Consider the following 18,842-nt stretch of genomic DNA (forward strand, 5'->3'; position numbering starts at 1 on the left):
TTTCTCATAGTAATTCCCATACAAACTTTGAAGGACTTGTGCATGTGCAGTCTCAATTTTCAACCAAACCAGCTCAAATTTTGGAAGGATGCATATAATCTGGTTACGCATCAAATAAGCGGTGTGGATCAAAAACGTTCTTTGTTTTGCATAACCTATATGTATATTGTATATATTGTATATTGTATATTTATACCGCAGTTTAGTAGTTAGTCAGCAGTTCAACAGTTCTTAGAAAAATGCTAACGTTCACCGATTATTTCACCGGTCCATTCTACAACATTCTTCCCTAAGCCCTTAAAAAGCGTTGAAAGTCAGTAATGAAAAGCAAAAAAAAAACGATTGAGAGTAAACACACTCTACTGTGTTGTGTGTCGCTTCGAAAAGCTAAAAAATCTGCACCCAAGCATCGCAGTTCAGTCGGTGTCTGTCGTCGATCGTGCAGTCCTCCGTCCGTCCGTATAGTGATCTATGATAGGGCCCAAGCAACACTATAGCTAGTAGGTAGCGGTGATCTCGCGCGCTTAAAGTTTAGTTCTAGGCAGTCCTATATGCACTAAGGTTTAACTTTTTTTGTGTTCGTTCGGTGTCTCGCGTCGCCTCTTGAAAACGAGTTTCGGCAATCGGCCCGGTCGGTCTGTCGGTGATCGAGCTTTAAGGTTACACCAAATTGGTCGGGACCACCGCGCACCGCTCTCTGTTACATACAAGAACTGAACTGGTGCTGCTGGGCTACTACTGTTCGGGATCGATCGGTAGCGCACTAGTTTCGCGATCGCCAAAGTGACTGGAGCCGAAATTTGGGTGTCCTCCGGGCGACGGTATTTCTCGCATCATTCGGATAAGATCGCGCTTTGCGCTTCCCACCCAGTGTGTACCTACAGAGTGTAAGTGTTGTTTGAGGAGATTATCGTGCGATCAAGTCGTTAGGCAAAGACGCGGTCATAATTGTGATGCTTCCGTCCGTCCGTATATGTTTACAGTGAATGGTCTAAAAATATAAGCAGAGGCATTTTTGCTGAGTAGGTATACAACGCTTTTTTGTGTGTGCATATTTGAAGAAAAAGTGCTCTTTTTGTTGTGAGGTGTGAATGCTGTTCTGTTCTGAGCTTCAAGCATCAATACATCAGGAAGAAGGTTGCGGTGCATTCTTTAAAATCCGGAAGGAAAAAAGTCATCTCTCACCTGTTTGTTGACCAATTTGTGTTGAGTTTGCCGGGGAAGTTATCGTGCATCATGCGGGAGGAGGATCTGATTCTGGCACGCGCTATCGTGGCGCAACAACAGCAGCAAGCTTCCACGGACTCGCCGGGAGCATCTCCGGCCCCGTTACGACGTACGCTGGTGACGAACTTGCAGGAGAGGACTAAGCAGTTCAGGTAAGCAATGCAATACAATTTAATATCGACTTCACTTGACAACATTCGATGAATATTATGTGACGGTCAAACAAATGATAATCGTCAAATCACGTTAAGAGTTAAGCAATATGATAATAAACTAGACCTATTATGTAAAAATTATAGGTGAGCTCATTTCATGTTGCTGTTTATGCTCCGATGTTAATCATCTCATCAGCTCTAACATCTCTAATTGATGTTCATTATATTATTTAATGATTTTTTTTTTCTCATTTTGTACTGGCATCCATTTAATACCTCTGAGTCTTAAGATTTGGAAATTTAGGAATTGCTTCCTTTATTTTCAAGAACAAAAATTACATAAGTTACATAAAAATCCTAAAAAAAACCAGCAAGAGTTTCTGGAGGTTCCAAGAGGAACTCCTAGAGAAATTCCTAGAGGAATCCTTGAAAAATCTCTAAAAGAATCATCAGAGCATTTTCTTCGAGAAATTGTAACCGTTCAAGGACTCAACCGAGGTTTTTTGTAAACTTTCGGTGGCTTTAGCGTCACTCTCGCACGCGAGAGACCACCAGTCTATTAATTTGTCCGACTTTGCTGAGACGAATCCTAGGGGTATTCGAACGGCTGTTTGTCTCTCCAAATAAAATGACCGAGTTACGAGGCCATATTAGCTGATACAGACTTCAGTCTATCGTTTCTGACTCTGTTATTCAAAATCATGAAGATTGATATGCCGCACGGCATATTTAGGTTGAATACCAGCAGTGTCCCCAATGAGGCGCCGCGGAACCTGTCACGGGGATCCGGATGGGTCAAATTATTCAAATCGGGTTATCGCAGCTATTTTTCTCTGTTCCCAACAGAAATTTCGCTGAAAATCGATGATTCAAAAACAAAAACACACGAAATAATCACCTTTAGCCATTTCGGCAACCCCCTGACCCCAGCACAATCCAGAATATCTCCGGAATGGTTCCGGATATTGCATGGCCACTTGAGCGTAATATACTAGCACCAATTCATGATCGATTGAGGACGACTTCAACAAAATCCGATGAAAATTGACGAAATGTGATCATATTGAAAATGAGTTGTCGGGGGTCGGGTACATGAAAGTTAACAATCAATTTTATTGAACTATCTCATTCGGGATGGACGGGAAACAGAAAGGACTATTCATGGCCATGAACAAAAACTACCACATACCTGCGCAGGTTAAAAAACTCAACTGAAAATTTTATACTGAACGCGATAACTGCTATCCTTCAGCCGATATGCGAGCGAAGTCATTGAGCTTAACCCGTTAACGCCCAAGGTGTCTCACAATTCAAATCTTTAAATAATTTTCTTATCAAAGGTCAAGTTCCAATAACATAAGCATTATTTGACAAAAAAATGAAAGTCTATGGTATAGTTCCAAAAAAAATCTTCCTGTAGGTCCTCAATATCTGATCATTTTCTCAAGTTCTATTTGCACAACTTCTACGCTATCATTATATTCTGATCCGTATAGATACAATACAGCTCTAAACAAGTGAGAGAAATGATAACCACTCAAAAAGAATAGAAAAAGTACTTATAAATTGGGGCAGAAATCTAGGTCGATAAACGCCTAAAAGTATGCATGGTCCTAGTAATTTCATGTAGGTGCAACTGCAGTCTTTAATATTTCTCAAATTTAATTTTCTAAAACAAATCAAATAAAGAGTGAGCACTATGTGTAGCATAACCAAACGTTAAAATATTGTAGAAGTAAGATTTTACACAGATAATAATTTCTGATAAAGTAATTGAGTTTTCCATTCAATACCCCACAAACTTTCTTTACTTACTCACTGTACGTAAATTGTTCAGAAATATTGCAATGTTGAACAATATGTGGGTTTTAAGGTGTTAATCTGGGAACTATCAAAGTTACATCGAAAACATAATGTTTCTTTCGGCTACGTAAAAAATAATAAACCACCCAAAAAATCAATTTTATTCGATCTATCAATTGCTATGCTTTATTGATGAGCCACATAATAACGATAATGTATCTCAAAAGAGAAAACTATCTTTAACCCACTAACGCCTAAGGTGTCTCACAATTGAAATTTTCATTAAAAAAATATTATCAACAGTCAAGTTTCAATAAAACAAACATGATTTCACAAAAAAAACATGGAAGTCTATGATGTAGTTCCAAAAAATACCTTCAATGTAGATCCTCGATATCTGAAATTACTCTTCCACTCTCAAGTAATTCACGCTCGGAATGAATCCTTGAAAGTCACAAAAGAAATGCCGTACAGAATCCCTGATAGGATCCTCAAAGAAGTCTGCAAGGAATCTCGGTTCCCTGAAAGAGTAATTGTATAAATCCCAGGAGGAATACAAAAAAAAACGGGAAGAGTCTTTGGAGGAACCCGGGCAGCAATTCTGGCACAAATACCTAAAAGAATCCCGCAAGATTCTCAAGTATCACAGAAATCTTTGAAAGAATACAAGTTGGAATGCCTGGAGCATTCCTAACAGGAACCTCTAAAGAAATCCTTTACGAAATCCCAGAAGGGATTTCTGAAGGAACTTCATCAGTAATCCCTAAAGGAATGCTGACTAAAACACTTGAAAGAAACCATTCAAGATTTTACAAAACAATCCCGGCAGAAATTCCTGAAGGAATCTCGGGAGGATTTACTGAAAGAATTCCGAGAGGCATATTTGGTATAATCCTGAGTGGAATCTCAGCTGATAGCTTGGTAGGAATCCCTGAAATAAACAAAGAAGAAATCCCGGGAGGAATTGCAGCAAGAATCACAGTAGGTAGAAGGAATCTTTGGAGGAATTCCAGCACAAATCCCTGAAGGAATGCAGAAAAGAATAACTAAAATAATCCTTTCAGGATTTTGCAAAGCAATCCTTGTAAAAATCCCTGAAGACTATCCCGGAGCAATCCGTACAGGAATTCCAGAAGCAATATCTGAAGGAATCCCGGGAGAAAACCTGGGAAGGTTCTTGAAAGGAACGCCTGAAGAAACCTCGGAAAGAATTCCTGAAGGTATCTTGAAAAAAAAAACCGCATACCATCTAATATCATCTCAATTCTTTATCCTACTCTCTAGCCTCTACCTTACTATCTTCTCTGTTCTTTACCCCAATCCTCTATCCTACGCTCTATCATAACCTTCAACCCTACCATCTGCCCTACCCTCTACCCTATCCGCTACCCTAACCACTGCCTTATCCTTTACCTAACCCTCTACTCTAACCGTTCACCATACTCTCTTTGTGCTTAATCGTACAGTTTACCCTACTCTCTACCCTAACCCTTCCCCTACCCTCAACCACACTCCCATCCCAACTCACCATCTTCCCTATCGTCTACCCTACCCCCTACCCTAACCTTCTACTCCACCTCCTCTACTCTATCCTTCACCCAAACCCTCTACCCGACCGTTTACCCTACTCGCTACCCTTTCATCTACCCTGATCCTCTACCCTTTTACTAATCTAGCCCGATCGATAGATACCCATCTTGGATATGGTTCGCCATCTTGGATTTCAAAATTTCGTCAAATATCGATTATTACTTCTACTCATCAAGCCCGATCGGTAGATACCCATATTGCATGGTATTATAACTCAAACTGCCATTCCGTGGCCGCCATCTTGGAATTCAAAATGGCTTCGAATATTCATTTTTGAGTTCTACTCATGAAGCCCGATCGATAGATACCCATATTGCATGGTATCATAGCTCAAACTAGCATTCAATGGCCGTCATATTCGATATGGTCCGCCATTTTGGATTTCAAAATGGCGTCGGATATTCATTTTTGAATTCTACTAATGAAGCCCGATGGATAGATACCCATATTGCATAGTATCCGAAGCAGCTTTGCCGTTAAATGGCATACATTCTGAAGTTTTGGTCGCCATCTTGGAACCTAAGCCGCCATCTTGAATTCCAATACCCCTACTACCACCTTCACATCCTTGAGAATGTGTATGCCTAATTTGTTTGAAATTTATTGACGCATTCCAGAGTTATGTCGAACACTGGGTCAACAAAGTCGATTTTTTGGAACAAAGCTTTTTCGATTCCTTTTAGCGTCCAAAACAACTGTGCAAAATTTGGGAGCGATTGGTTGCTTCCCCGTTTTCCGCATTGCGATTGAAATTTGTATGGAATTTGTTATGGGAAAACGTGCTTTTTTTTACATTTTCCCCATAAATTGAATTTTTTCATCTAAAACGATCTTACTAATGACTTTGAAGTATAGTCTAGGATATGGCGAAAAACTTTGCCGAAGACCGCAAAGTGATCCGACACTTGTGAAAAAAGTTATAACGTATAGATTGCCCGGTGGTGCTTAACATTTAACATGTAAAGGAATAACATCAACAATAAAATCTCAATTTTTGGCCCAAGTTGCCAGGTGAATAACTTTTTTCACAAGCTTCGGATCACTTTGCGGTCTTTGGCAAAGTTTTTCGGCATATCCTAGGCTATACTTTAACGTCATTGACTACATGGTAATAGACAAAAGAATTCAACTTATGAGTAAAATGCAAAAAAGTACGTTTTCCCATACTAAATTCCATACAAATTTCAAACGCAATGCGGAATACGGGGACGCAACCAATCGCTCCCAAATTTTGCACAGTTGTTTTGGGCGCTAATATAGATTGAAAAAGCTTTGTTCCGGGTTGATATGATCAAATTTTAAGTTTCTCCACAGACAAACAGACGTGTCACTTGGAAGAAATTGCGATAAAAATCATCGTCGCGCAAACATAATCGCCCAATGCTAATTATGCTGTGTTACGCAAATCTACTGAGTAGATGGCAGTAGTGTACATATACATAACCATACAAACAGACAAACATACAAAAATATAAACATACAAGCATATAAACATATGATCATTGATCATACATACATCGACTTCTGTATGTATTGATTAACAACACTGCCGAAAAAATGAACTATGGATAAATTATTAACCATTGTCAAGATTCCAGGGAAATATTTATTTTTTGAATTGGAAATGAAGCTCATAGATCATGACAATATCTAATCTTTGCAGCATCGTTTACGTCACCTAGGGAACCAGTCACAAACTATATTGTCCACTATGAGCAAGCTATGGATGTGGAGAATATCTTCTCTGAAGAAAGTATTCTAAAATTTTGCATAATTCTGGTGATATTCACATCAAAAGGACTGTCATATTTATAGGAAGCTGGGCGTTCGAGGCATCTGTCCTATAAACAGGACGCTGGGCGGATACGAGTAAAGTCATCTTTCTATTACGATGCCTAACTCTAACAATCCCCCTATTATTTAAGAATTGCTTCTACAATTCCTCTGGGGATGCCTGGTGGGGTTTCTTCAAAAATTCCATCTTGATCTTGAAGATTCTCTCAGGTAGTGCTCTTGATGTTATTCCAGGAATTGCTCCTAGGATTCCTTCAGATACGTTTTCAAGGATTTCTCTAGAAATGATTCTTGGAATGCATCCAGAAATTACTGGGATTCTTTAAGAAATTCCTAGAGGACTTTCTCCAGGAATTCTTACTGAGTTTCATCAAGCATGTTCAACCGGATTCTTCTTCTTCTTCATGGCTCGACGTTCCACAATGGTCGGAAAAAGATAAAGTTCGGCCAAAACTCTTTTTATGTGTTTAATCGAAGTTATAGGTTGCCCAGATATGGTATATAGTGTTTTTAGTGTTTAAAAAGGGGTATTCAAAAATTACGTAATTTCAATAATTTCAAAAACAGTGAAAATCAGTAAACTCCATATTTTTTGCGTTTTTTGTTAGAAAATCAATTCGGATTTAAATAAATGATCATCTTTCGATCAAATCCAATCAAGTTTGTTCAAAACGTGTGAAAAATGTGGAAAGATAAATTTTATTTCAGTAAAAAATGGAAAAAATAACGTCAAATATATGAAAAAACATGACTTATTTAAAAAGCTCTAATTTGAAAAACTGCAAATTTCTGCAAAATATTTAAACGTTTTTAGGCAGCTATAAGCATGATGTTTAAGATGTACTATTCGAAATTGCGGCGACACGTGACGACACGAACCGTTTTTTAACTTGAAAATTCCCAAAATTTCTAAGGTACAATATATGAAAATTTGAAAAGTTTTGTGACATATTAATGTTGCATCATACGTGCATTCAAACAGTCCAATAACAAGCTTTCATATGCTGGATAACTTAAAACATATATTCCATTCTCAAAATATTATTATTTTACTTTTTTCGAATAATTCATTTTTCAATTTTATGACTTAGGCCACTTTGGCAGTAAAAATGTCATTGAAATACAAAAGCTAGTATTCTTTTAATTAATAATCATAAAAGTACAGTACATTAACTTTGTTATAAGGTGAAATAAAGTTTAAAATTATCAATTTCGTTTTTTGGGAGTTTTGGCCGCCCCTTTGTATGGAGCCCGACCAATGTGCGTTCGCATTGGAACTTGGCTTGCCTCTCTTCATCTTAGTGTTCTTAGAGCACTTCCATAGTTATTAATTGAAATTTGTATATTGTGTGGCAAGTACAATGATACACTATGCCCAGGGAGTCGAGAAAATTTTCCCGACCGGAACGGGAATCGAATTGACGATACATAGCCTTAACCATTAGGCTAACTGAAGACCCAACCGGAATTTCGTTCAATTTGGTTCACTGATCTCTGAGATATGACAGTTCAAAAATTAGTTGTCTAAAAATAGTTTTTTACGAGAACGGTTCTAGCTTCGCGAAGGTTTAGCCAATCGAGCTCAAATTTGTACCAATGATGCACATATAATAGGTTGACAAACAGTCAAAATTTGAGAATATTTGATGCACTCTATGAAAAGTTAAAGCATGTTGGACTTTTTTGTGAGTGAAAAAAGTTGCCTATCCCAAACATTTTGGCCATCCCCTGTATCTTCCGTAATTCCTTCTGAGATTCCTACTGGAAATTATCTGATAATTCACCTCTAAGCACTTCTACCGAAATTGTATATTAGAAATTTTGTCTTCGCATTTCTATTCAGAATATTTTCCGAATTTCTTCCCGAAATAATTCCGGACATAAGTTCTAAAATTCATCCCTTGGCTTCTTCCGGGATTAACCGGAAGGTATTCTTTTGAGTTCGTTTGAATTTTCTGCTCAATTTCTCCAAAGTTTTGAACCGAAATTCTTACCGGGATTCCATCAGAAAATCCCTTCTGGGAAGGAATCCACAATTTCTTCTGGGAAGGATATCCAAAAATAATTTTGAGAGAACTCGGGAGAAATTTTAAGAAGAATCTCTGGATTCACCCAAAAATGTAAAAAAACTCCAATCGAAATCGTGGGAGTTCCTCTGGGAGACATTCTTGAAAAAAATCTTTAGAAAAAATCCCAGAAGATGACCGAAAAGCATTTCGGATGATATACAGAAACCTAGAGAAATTCAGGGAGAACCCTTAAAAACCGGTAGAAGTCCCAGAAAAAATGCTAGGAAGAATTGTGGGGTGTGAATATAGTTTAGTGTTATTCATCTTGCGTGTCCTTCCCGTAGCAAGCATCAGTGACAGCCAGCACCATGACGAGGTTGGCATTGTGAAGCTGCCTCTTTGAAGAGAGGAGCTTTAGCAGAGCAAGTCGCCTTCATCGTGTTGTCTTGTACTATGGAATGAATTGATCCAATGAGTTACGCAATATTCACAAAAATAGCTAGAGGAATTTCTAAAAGAGCTACGAGAGATTCCAGAAAAAAACATGTGAGGCAGACTAGATGGACATTTGTAACTAATATTTGTAAAGTATCAATCACCGGAGCACAAATCAGAAACGGTTGGTTCGGCGAGAAGTGCAAAAAGGTGACTAATGAAAAGCACGCTGCCGGAGGTCGGACGTTAGTGTCTGGTATCCGGCTGAACAGAAAGTGGTATAAGGAAGCGAGAGCAGCCATAGAGAGAAAAAACAGTACTATGAGAATATCAATACTGTGACACAAAACAGTATGGAACAGACTAGAATGCGGTAATTTTACAAAACTCTCTATTGCATGAAGAGTAGAAAAGCGCCGTTACTCTGCCGCTATGTACAATAAAGGTAACTGGCTGATAGATAAAAAGAACCCGACTACGTAAAAAAAAAAACAAAATTATTACAGGTTGTGTTATTTTGTTACAATTTACAATGGTTTTTGTAACAACGGTTGTTATAAAACATGTACCGTTAGTTGTTAAAATAACAAAAATTCTAACAAAACTCGTTACAATTATAACAAAAAGTTGAGGTATAATCATAACAGGATTATATAAAATTATGTTAGATTAAGCTTGCGAAATCATAACAAAATTATAACAAGTAATGTTATATATTTCAGAGCAAATTTGTTACAAGTTTTGTTATAAATCTCTTGGTTCGGGTGACCACATGGAGAAATGCCTGTGTCCCATCCTAGGAGAAGAAACGTCAAGTAAAACGGAGTGTGCACTAACCTTCTTAGCAGCACCACTCCCAATGATTTTATGTTCAAACAGCATTCCCTTAAAACGAAACGGTTGGTACGGCTGTTCCCGTTTCTTCCTTCATTCAATTCAAAAAGGTTTGTCTATCATGTTATTCATAAGTGGCTAACCTGATTGCCTTACATTTTTGAATTTTCTCCCATCCCATTAGTCTGCACAGTAGGCCTGGCCATTTTAATATTTGTATCACCGCTCTGACATGCTGCAAATATTAATGCTGACAAGAAGAAATTTTGATATTTCCAGGATGCTTTTCAATACTGGCTGTGCAAGCACTAGAATAGAATAGAATAGAAATCTCTTGGTTCGGGTGACCAGAATAACAAAAATTATCAATCTTTTTCGTGACAAAACACAAAAAGAATATAAATTCTGAAATAATTATGTTACAAAAATATAACAAAGATTGCAATAAACTTGTTACGAAATTATGTTAGAGGCAATTATATTAGAATGCACAACATAACAAGTGTTGTTATACATCTTTTCGAATAAATAAAATATGTTTTGTTATAATTTTGTTATTAAAATTATAACAAACTAGCTGTACCCGGCAAACTTTATATTACCTACTGCGTTTTTTGACGTTTCAAGTTTCTAGCCAAGACCAAGTCCCCTGTCAAAATGTATGGAAGGTCGATTTTCAAAAACTCTCAATTTTTCCATGTTTTTTGACTCATAAACCATCCTTGGGTGAAAACTAACAGAACAGAAGATGTTAAAATAATTTACCTATGGATATTTACATTGAAAAATCCTTATAACAGAATTACATTCCCGTTCAAAAGTTTGGGGTCACCCCCTCAAAAACATGTCATTTTTTTAGGCCCATATCTCCGCCAATTTGCGTCCGATTTAAAAACCCTAGGTTTCATTCAAAAGATAATAAGTCAAAAAAAACTTTGAACATGATTTAAAAGAAACTTTTTCAAAAAAATTTGTACGTAAACTTATCCCAAAATTGCCAAATTTTCTAAAAAATGAATATAAAATTACGGCAGTGTCGCTGGAAGTTAGGTCGACCAAATTTTAAGATGAGAGCGGTAATATGACCCATTTTCTATAAGCTTTCAACTGCTTTTTACAGAACTTAGCTAAAAAATCTAGAAAAAAAGTTATTAAGTAAATTAATCCTTGATGTCATCGACCAAAAGTTTGGGGTCACCCCTCAAAATGCTGTATCGTCTAAAAGTTTGGGGTCACAACATGGAAAAGTGATTTGGTGATATCTTCGTCATCTATAGTTCAATTTTAATTATTTTTGGCTCATTTCAAAGATAATTAACTAAATTTACGTTTGATGTCTTCAACTTAACGTATTTAACGATTTTTCTATATAAAAATGTTATGTAAAGTTAGCACATTTTACCACGCTTCAAAAAATGAGGCAACTTTACGTTTTCAAGTCAAGTTTTAGTATGTAAATTTCAACAAATATGTGTGGTTCAATGTCTATGCAGTAAGTATCATTCATTTTGTTTCAAATAAGCCAAGAAGAATTTAAATTGAATGAAAGATGACAAACATATCAACAAATCACTTTCCCATGTTTTACGATAGTGACCCCAAACTTTTGGCCGATACAGCATTTTGAGGGGTGACCCCAAACTTTTGGTCGATGACATCAAGGATTAATTTACTTAATTACTTTTTTTTCTAGATTTTTTAGCTAAGTTCTGTAAAAAGCAGTTGAAAGCTTATAGAAAATGGGTCATATTACCGCTCTCATCTTAAAATTTGGTCGACCCAACTTCCAGCGACACTGCCGTAAGTTTATATTCATTTTTAGAAAATTTGGCAATTTTGGGTTAAGTTTACATACAATTTTTTTTTTGAAAAAGTTTCTTTTAAATCATGTTCAAAGTTTCTTTGACTTATTATCTTTTGAATGAAACCTAGGGTTTTTAAATCGGACGAAAATTGGCGGAGATATGGGCCTAAAAAAATGACATGTTTTTGAGGGGGTGACCCCAAACTTTTGAACGGGAGTGTATATCAACTATTGTTGTTTCTAACAACAGTAGTTATAATTTTGTTATGATCGTGTTATGTGCTTCTGGTCGGGGATGGAAGCTGTCAGGTTGAGAGCAATACGAGATTTTCAATGGGGAGCCTTTTAGCGCGTCGGTGAACAGACATCAGTGACAATAGTCACACTTTGGAGCCTCCAACTCGAGACAATTAACAAGCAAAATAACAGGAAGGCTTTGTTGAAGTTATGGGAAGAAGAAGAACTACCTGTCCTGTCATCCAGCTGAACACTGAACAGCCTAATTTGCCCTATTTAGAAAATGTGACACAAACTGACAGTTTTACCTCCAAATTGACGTGGCGAGTTCTTTGAGCCTAACCCTGGCTTAAGCGGTTCAACATCATCAATTCAAGCAGCTGCAACCATAAAGGTCTTTTCCCGAACTGTAATAATTTTCCGACGATGTTCACATAATAGAGCATTCAGGATTTGACCCACTCCAAATGTCAATATCTCCATTATCTTCAATGCTACTCGATTCGCAGTCCAATTTGCCATTTGTGCTCCACTTGACCTATACGAACGTTCATGAATGATTTTTTTTCGCTTCCACAGATTTTTCTAGTCATTAATTAAGATACAATTATGGCACACAACGTTTTAGGTACGGGCCACCAGATGCCAAATTTGCTCCAAACCGAGTCCAGACAGCGAGACTACCGACCGGCAAGTATTTCCCATCGTAGAAAAATCGTTTCAATTTGCACTTCTCCCCTAAAAGTTGAAAACCAGACCAGAGGTGGTGAAGTGGTCCACAAAAACTACGCCGTGTGATTACGCGGCAAAATAACAAAGCCGGTTTGACCTCTTACGATGATGTCGTCGCGTACAACCAACGAACTGCTGGGCACGACCGGTGACCAAGTGACCGCGTGTATCAGACGAAAAAAAGGTATGCTTTTGCCGCCGCCTCCACCTTGTAGGACGGGCTGTAGAATTGGTCCATGCTGATTGTTCAAGGGCTGTAGTAAAGCAAGTAGTATTCTTATTCTTTGCCGTGGGCCAGGGAGTCTATAGTCGTGTGATCTGATCTGATCATCCATCGATGGCCACACGATCAGCCGAATGAAGGTCAAAAGTTATTAGCTATCGTTCGAAAACTATGTGAGGAATTTGGGATAATATCACAGAGAACAGACGAACATGCTCGAACAAAATTGCTCGAAAATCTTGTGTAAAGAAAAAAACAAGCTCAGTAGCGACATCGACGGTGACTTTCCCACATAAAAACTCGTTTCGACGCCATGATGGCGCTTACTAAAGAAATAATTCATCAGCACACCCTTGAATTTTCCTACTCGGAGACTGAGCTGAATTTGCTCAAATAGCGAAATGGTTATGATTATTTCACTAATTCAACAACTCAATTTGGGCTACCCAATGATAATTAGTTTCACTACTTTCAATTTATAAATGAGTTGAACAACAATACAATTATTGTTTTCCTAGTAAATTCAACACACTCACTCGATGGAACTATATTGGGGTGCACACTTAGTGACACTAGCGCCAAAAGATAAAACAACGGCGAATTTTCACCCCGATTCGAAATGTGACAGCGCCGCGTGATGGCCACATTCCCATTTAATTCAAAACAACCGTTGCAGTGCTTTACACAACTGCACCTCATGAGCTTGGACGTCTGTTCTCTGTGATAATATGATCTGAGAAAATCCAATTGGTTATAACAAAATCCTATGAATAGTGTGGTATAAGATTCCTTAACAAATTAATTAACGTGATTTATGAATAGTCTCAACATTGCTGTTTGTACTACTTTTCTCATAATGATGGCTTCTCTTTCTTACAATATCATTCTGAAGCAAACAAACATTTGATTTGGAGTTGAAACACTATGCAATTCAATATGTGCCACTACCAAATGTAGTTATTACGATTACACTTACAGATTTTGAATGGTTTTATTCTGAATGTTATAGGAATGATTCAATGTTTCCCAAACTTTTAGGAAGTGTCGCCCCCCTTAGAGCTCCCAAAAAACATTTTCGCCCCCCTAGGTGAGATTTTATTTTTCTATAGTAGAAGACTAAAGCTGTGCTTAGCTAAAACCTTTGAAAGCGCAACTGTGTCACAGCTAGTAGTGCCATTTAATGTATCTAAATCTGTGTCACTTATTAAATTGTTTTGTAAATGCGTTTATTTTCCCCATTTGAAAAAAATATACTGAATTTTAATCGTGCTTACATAAATATTGAAATAGTATTAGTGTCTATTTCTCAAACCGTTGTTGATTTAGTATTAATTAATCGCAATAAAACCGACTGTGAGCATCTATGGACACTCGATATTCCCAACCAGATGTTTTATTTATTTATTTTATTGTTCTTAAAGGGAGTTTTCCAACAACCCTGAAAATGGTATACGTAAAAGTGCAGCTCAGAAGAATGTCGATGTATTTTCAAATGTAATAAATGTAGTTAATTTTCTCCAAATCCAAATCCATATCCAAATCAACGAGCTTCATATAAATTTGAGTACTTCCTGTATTTTAAATAAATTGACAAATACCGTCTTACCCCGTTCGTTCGACACGTTTTAATACGACACTTTTTAATTCGTACCCCGCTTATTCGACAAGGGTCGAATTAAAAAGTGTTCAAATGTCACAACGATGTGCACTGTAAATGCAAAACAGTTTGATATTGCGCTTATACTCGCACCCGCAGCAGCTCCTCTTGCGGCCGCTATTCCGGAAGTTCTGAGTTGGTGCTATTCGACACCCAAACCGCCTGGAGACTAACCGGAATGAACTGAGGATGGCAACAATCGTAGAAAGAATGAGCTTTTCATTCGCATTACCGCAAAATCTGTTGAAATTATGTTTCACAACAAATACGGAAATCAAAACAAAAACAAAAATAGAGTTGCCAAATTTCAATAAACATGGTGGTGTAGGGTGACCAATTTGTCGAATTAAAAATTTACCCCGGTTATTCGACAACAGTCGGTGTCGTATTAACGGGGTAATACGGTATAAGAAAGCAGGATTCATGACTAGATTTGAACGGAATTTTACACAGAATTTCAGGAATGTTTTCAAATTAACTTCCAGCTAAGTTTGCAATTCCTCCGAGAAGCTTCTCTGATATATTTTCAATCAGTGTTTGTGAAGTTGTTTGTGAACACTATGTTACAAATTTTATCAGAAAAGTCTTTTGATATTCGTTTGGAACTCATGTTTTTGATTGAAAATCCCATGAAGAAATCTGCCCACGAGTTTAAACCCAATTTTACATATCAATTCGCGAAAAAAAAAACTGTTCTTTTCATAATTTTGACAAAAACTAATCACCATTCACAAATGTTCGTTATAGGAGTTTCCAAATATATTTTTAGATATATTTAGATATCTAGAATCACAGAGACTCTTCAGAAATACGTGTAGCAGTCTTTTTTTCTAGCAATTTTGCCAAAGAGTCCAGATAAATAGCAATAATTCTATTGCGACATTTGCACCCATTTAGACTCGGCCGAAATTCATTATCATCACAGTCGAATTTCGCACACGACTTCGCAGCGGCAGGCATACACAAGTTCGGTTGAGTTCATGACAGGGGCGTCGGATGCACAATAGGTAAACAAAATAAGTTTGATTAGTGTGAAATTTCGCTGGGAAATGATGATTCAATGGATTCTCAAATTATCACAGTAGTCTAAACATTAATGAGAAACCCAATATAAAATTAAGTCGATGTTTAAGTTTAATAGTAACAATACTTTTTCTATAATCCTATACAAAACTTGAACTGTAAACTTGAATGTCAGGAAGTTTTTATGATTCAGTTGACATTCTCGACTTGTAATTCTATTGATGTTTTTCAATCATTGAAAAATCGCCCCCCTTTTAAGTATTTTCGCCCCCCAATTTTGATTTTTCACATTTTCACCCCCCTGAGCCTGATTTTCGCCCCCAGGGGGGCGATTTCGCCCACTTTGGGAATCACTGATATAAATGTTCTTTTGGCATAGCTCATCATCGTACCGGGAACGACGCCAGTAAGTTTTGGATTACGGCAAACTGGTCTTGCTTAGTAATTGGTAGCTAAGACGGTAGACGCTTAGGTAACTACGCACAAATCAGCTGGTAGCGATGGCATTCTATCCTTTTAGGAAGGTCAGGTGACACTGACTTGGAACGGCGGATGGGCTTATGTAGGCGCTGTCTTCCTTCCTAGAAAACCGTGGTGTGACGTTAAAGTACGTTCCTGACCTGTACCCCAGCTTAGGCAACTCACTAGGTGGAAGTAGGTTCAGGTGAATACTCATGATTAGCGCTGATACGGCTCAGAGCACAGTCCTCATAAGGGCCCTTGCCAACCCTTGGTTGGCCTCCCTGCTTGCATAGATAACCGCCAGGATCATAGGCGACTACATCATTTGCAGTGAGGGATAGCGGCTCTAAAGGGGGACCCAACAGAAATTACTACTAAATCAATAAACCATGTGATCGAGAGTGGAGCGGCAGAGGGAATGACGTTGAACCCATTCGCGCGAGGAGGACTGGCGAGATCGCCAATACGAGGGGCTTGTGTACCCGCCAGCGAACAGGTGGCAAGAGGTCCAACAGGTCGAGCACGAGGCGGCGCAGCACCGACCGAGGATGCGCAGATGACTGGCGCGGACCTCACGTGGGTCCTAAACCGCAATAGCAGCAGTCTACCAAAGATGTTGGTAGTTGCTGAACAGCTATGCGAGCTGATTGGTTACACGAGCGCTCTGGGCTAGCTAGAGACAACGACCCCTCGTCAGTGCGAAGAAGAGACTCGGACAAGTGCGGTGCGATTCGTTTCCTCCTTGTGTAGGTCGGTTTGATGGGCTTTTCGATTCCCTCATATATCGCCGGTGATACATATATAATTGGGTGAGCTCGTTTCATACTTAACTTACCGGTCAGACAAAGGCCTGAGTGACTTCTGCTGTACATAGGAGTCGTCTCCATTCCGCTCGGTCCATGGAGTAGAATAACTAGCCACAGAAGTTCAATGCCGCGACTGTTCGAGTGACTATCATCTAGTTTGTCACGCCCTTACAGCGTCATTAGCGGTACTATAAGTGTCAAATAAATTTTGTTTACCAAAACAAAAGATCCTCTACACGATGGACACTTACAAACAATCAATTATGGCAATTAAAGTTGTTAATATAAATGAATAGGAAAAGCGACTACAGCGCCATTGGAGTTCTAGTGTATTTCTATTGTCCATGGCTGTGTGTCTCCAGTTCCGCACTCTGCGAAGGGTCCGCAGATCGTCCTCCACTTGATCAACGTCTTCTTGTACAGGTCCGACATCCTGATGACGTGACCCTTCCACTGTAGCCTTCCGATTTTGGCGGTATGGAAGATGGTTGGTTTCTCAGTAGCTGATGCAGTTCGTGGTTCATTCGCCTTCTTCAATTCCCGCCATCCATCTGCAATCCGCCGTAGATGGTACGCAACACCTTCCGTTCGAAAACTCCAAGGGCGCGTTGGTCCTCTGCACGTAGAGTCCATGGAGGACTACCGGTCTAATCAGCGTTTTGTAGATAGTTACGTTCGTGTGACGGTGAACTTTGTTCGATCGTAGAGTTTTGCGGAGTCCAAATTAAGCGCGGTTTACTGCCACAATGCGCCTTATTTTCTCTGCTGGTGTCGTTGTCGGCGGTCACCAGTGAGCCCAAGTACACGAATTCTTCAACCGCCTCGATTTCATCACCGTCGTCGATAGAAATTCGGGGTGGCGGGCTCGGTGGTTCTTCCCTGGAGCCCTTTGCTATCATGTACTTTGTCTTCGACACATTAATGACTAATCCGATTCGCCTGGCTTCATTCTTTAGTCGGATGTACGTTTCCGCCATCGTCTCAAATTTTCGAGCTATAATAGCCCCCAGTCTGTCGTCACTGCGCTTTTCGTAAAACAATCGAAGCGTGCCTGCAAGCGGTTGGGGGGTTGCGAAACGAAGGTTGGGAAGCTATGCTCTAAAGCAATGTTGAATAGCATGCATAAAAGACCATCACCTTGCCGTAACCGTCTGCGAGGTTCGAAAAGACTCTTGTGTGTCCCTGATACTCAAATTACACACTTCACTCGATCCATCATCGCCTTGCCCAAGCAACACACATGTTATAATAGAGTTACGACAGCGCAAGTTTTGGTTGTATAGAAGTTTATTTGACGTAATTTTAACATTGTGTTTGAATAACGTAAAATAAACTTCTATACAACCAAAACTTGCGCTGCCGTAACTTTAATATAACATGTGTGTTGCTTGGGTGATCAATCGTATAAGTTTATCAGGGAATCCGTATTCGTACATGATCTGCCATAGCTGGTCTCGATCGATTGTATCATACGCCGACGAATGAGTGATGTGTGGGCACGTTGTATTCGCGGCATTTCTGCAACACCTGGTCCATTGTAGCGCGTTCACCCATGAATCCAGCCTGATATTGCCCCACAAACTCTCTTGCAATCGGTGATAGTCGGCGGCATAGAATTTGAGAGAGTATCTTGTGGGCAGCACCCAGTAGTGTGATCACGCGATAGTACCCGCAATCCAACTTGTCGCCCTTTTTGTAGATGCACGACACACGATACCTTCCATCCACTCCTTCGGTAATACTTCCTCCTCCCAAATCTTGGAAATGACCCAGTGTAGTGCTGTCACCAGTGCGTCTCTACCGTATTTTAGAAGCTCGCTTGGTAGTTGGTCTGCTCCAGCGGCTTTGTTGTTTTCAACCGGATGACCTCCTCCTTAATCTCTGGTTGGGAGCTGGAAATCTTTGGTCCTGCGCACGTACTCCTAGATCTATTACCACGTCAACTTCGGTGCTTGCAACATCACCATTGAGGTCCTCATCGTAATGCTGCTGCCACCTCTCGATCATCTCACGATCGCTCGTGACAAGATTCCCGTGATTGTCTCGGCTTG

At 39.0% G+C, this 18,842-nt stretch overlaps 1 protein-coding gene across 1 annotated transcript in view; it reads left to right on the forward strand.

Annotated features, from left to right (window-relative positions):
• Positions 1–493: 493 nt before the first annotated feature.
• LOC109422376 (NAD kinase) overlaps positions 494–18,842 on the forward strand; it is a 156,701-nt gene continuing 138,352 nt past the window's right edge. Inside the window, exon 1 of the mRNA XM_062860389.1 lies at positions 494–1,379. Within this exon, the coding sequence (XP_062716373.1) occupies positions 1,237–1,379 (143 nt within the window). The 5' untranslated portion in view covers positions 494–1,236. The remainder of the gene's footprint in view (positions 1,380–18,842) is intronic.

The sequence above is a fragment of the Aedes albopictus genome, chromosome 3 (assembly GCF_035046485.1).
Source record: "Aedes albopictus strain Foshan chromosome 3, AalbF5, whole genome shotgun sequence".
Classification (NCBI taxonomy): domain Eukaryota; kingdom Metazoa; phylum Arthropoda; class Insecta; order Diptera; family Culicidae; genus Aedes; species Aedes albopictus.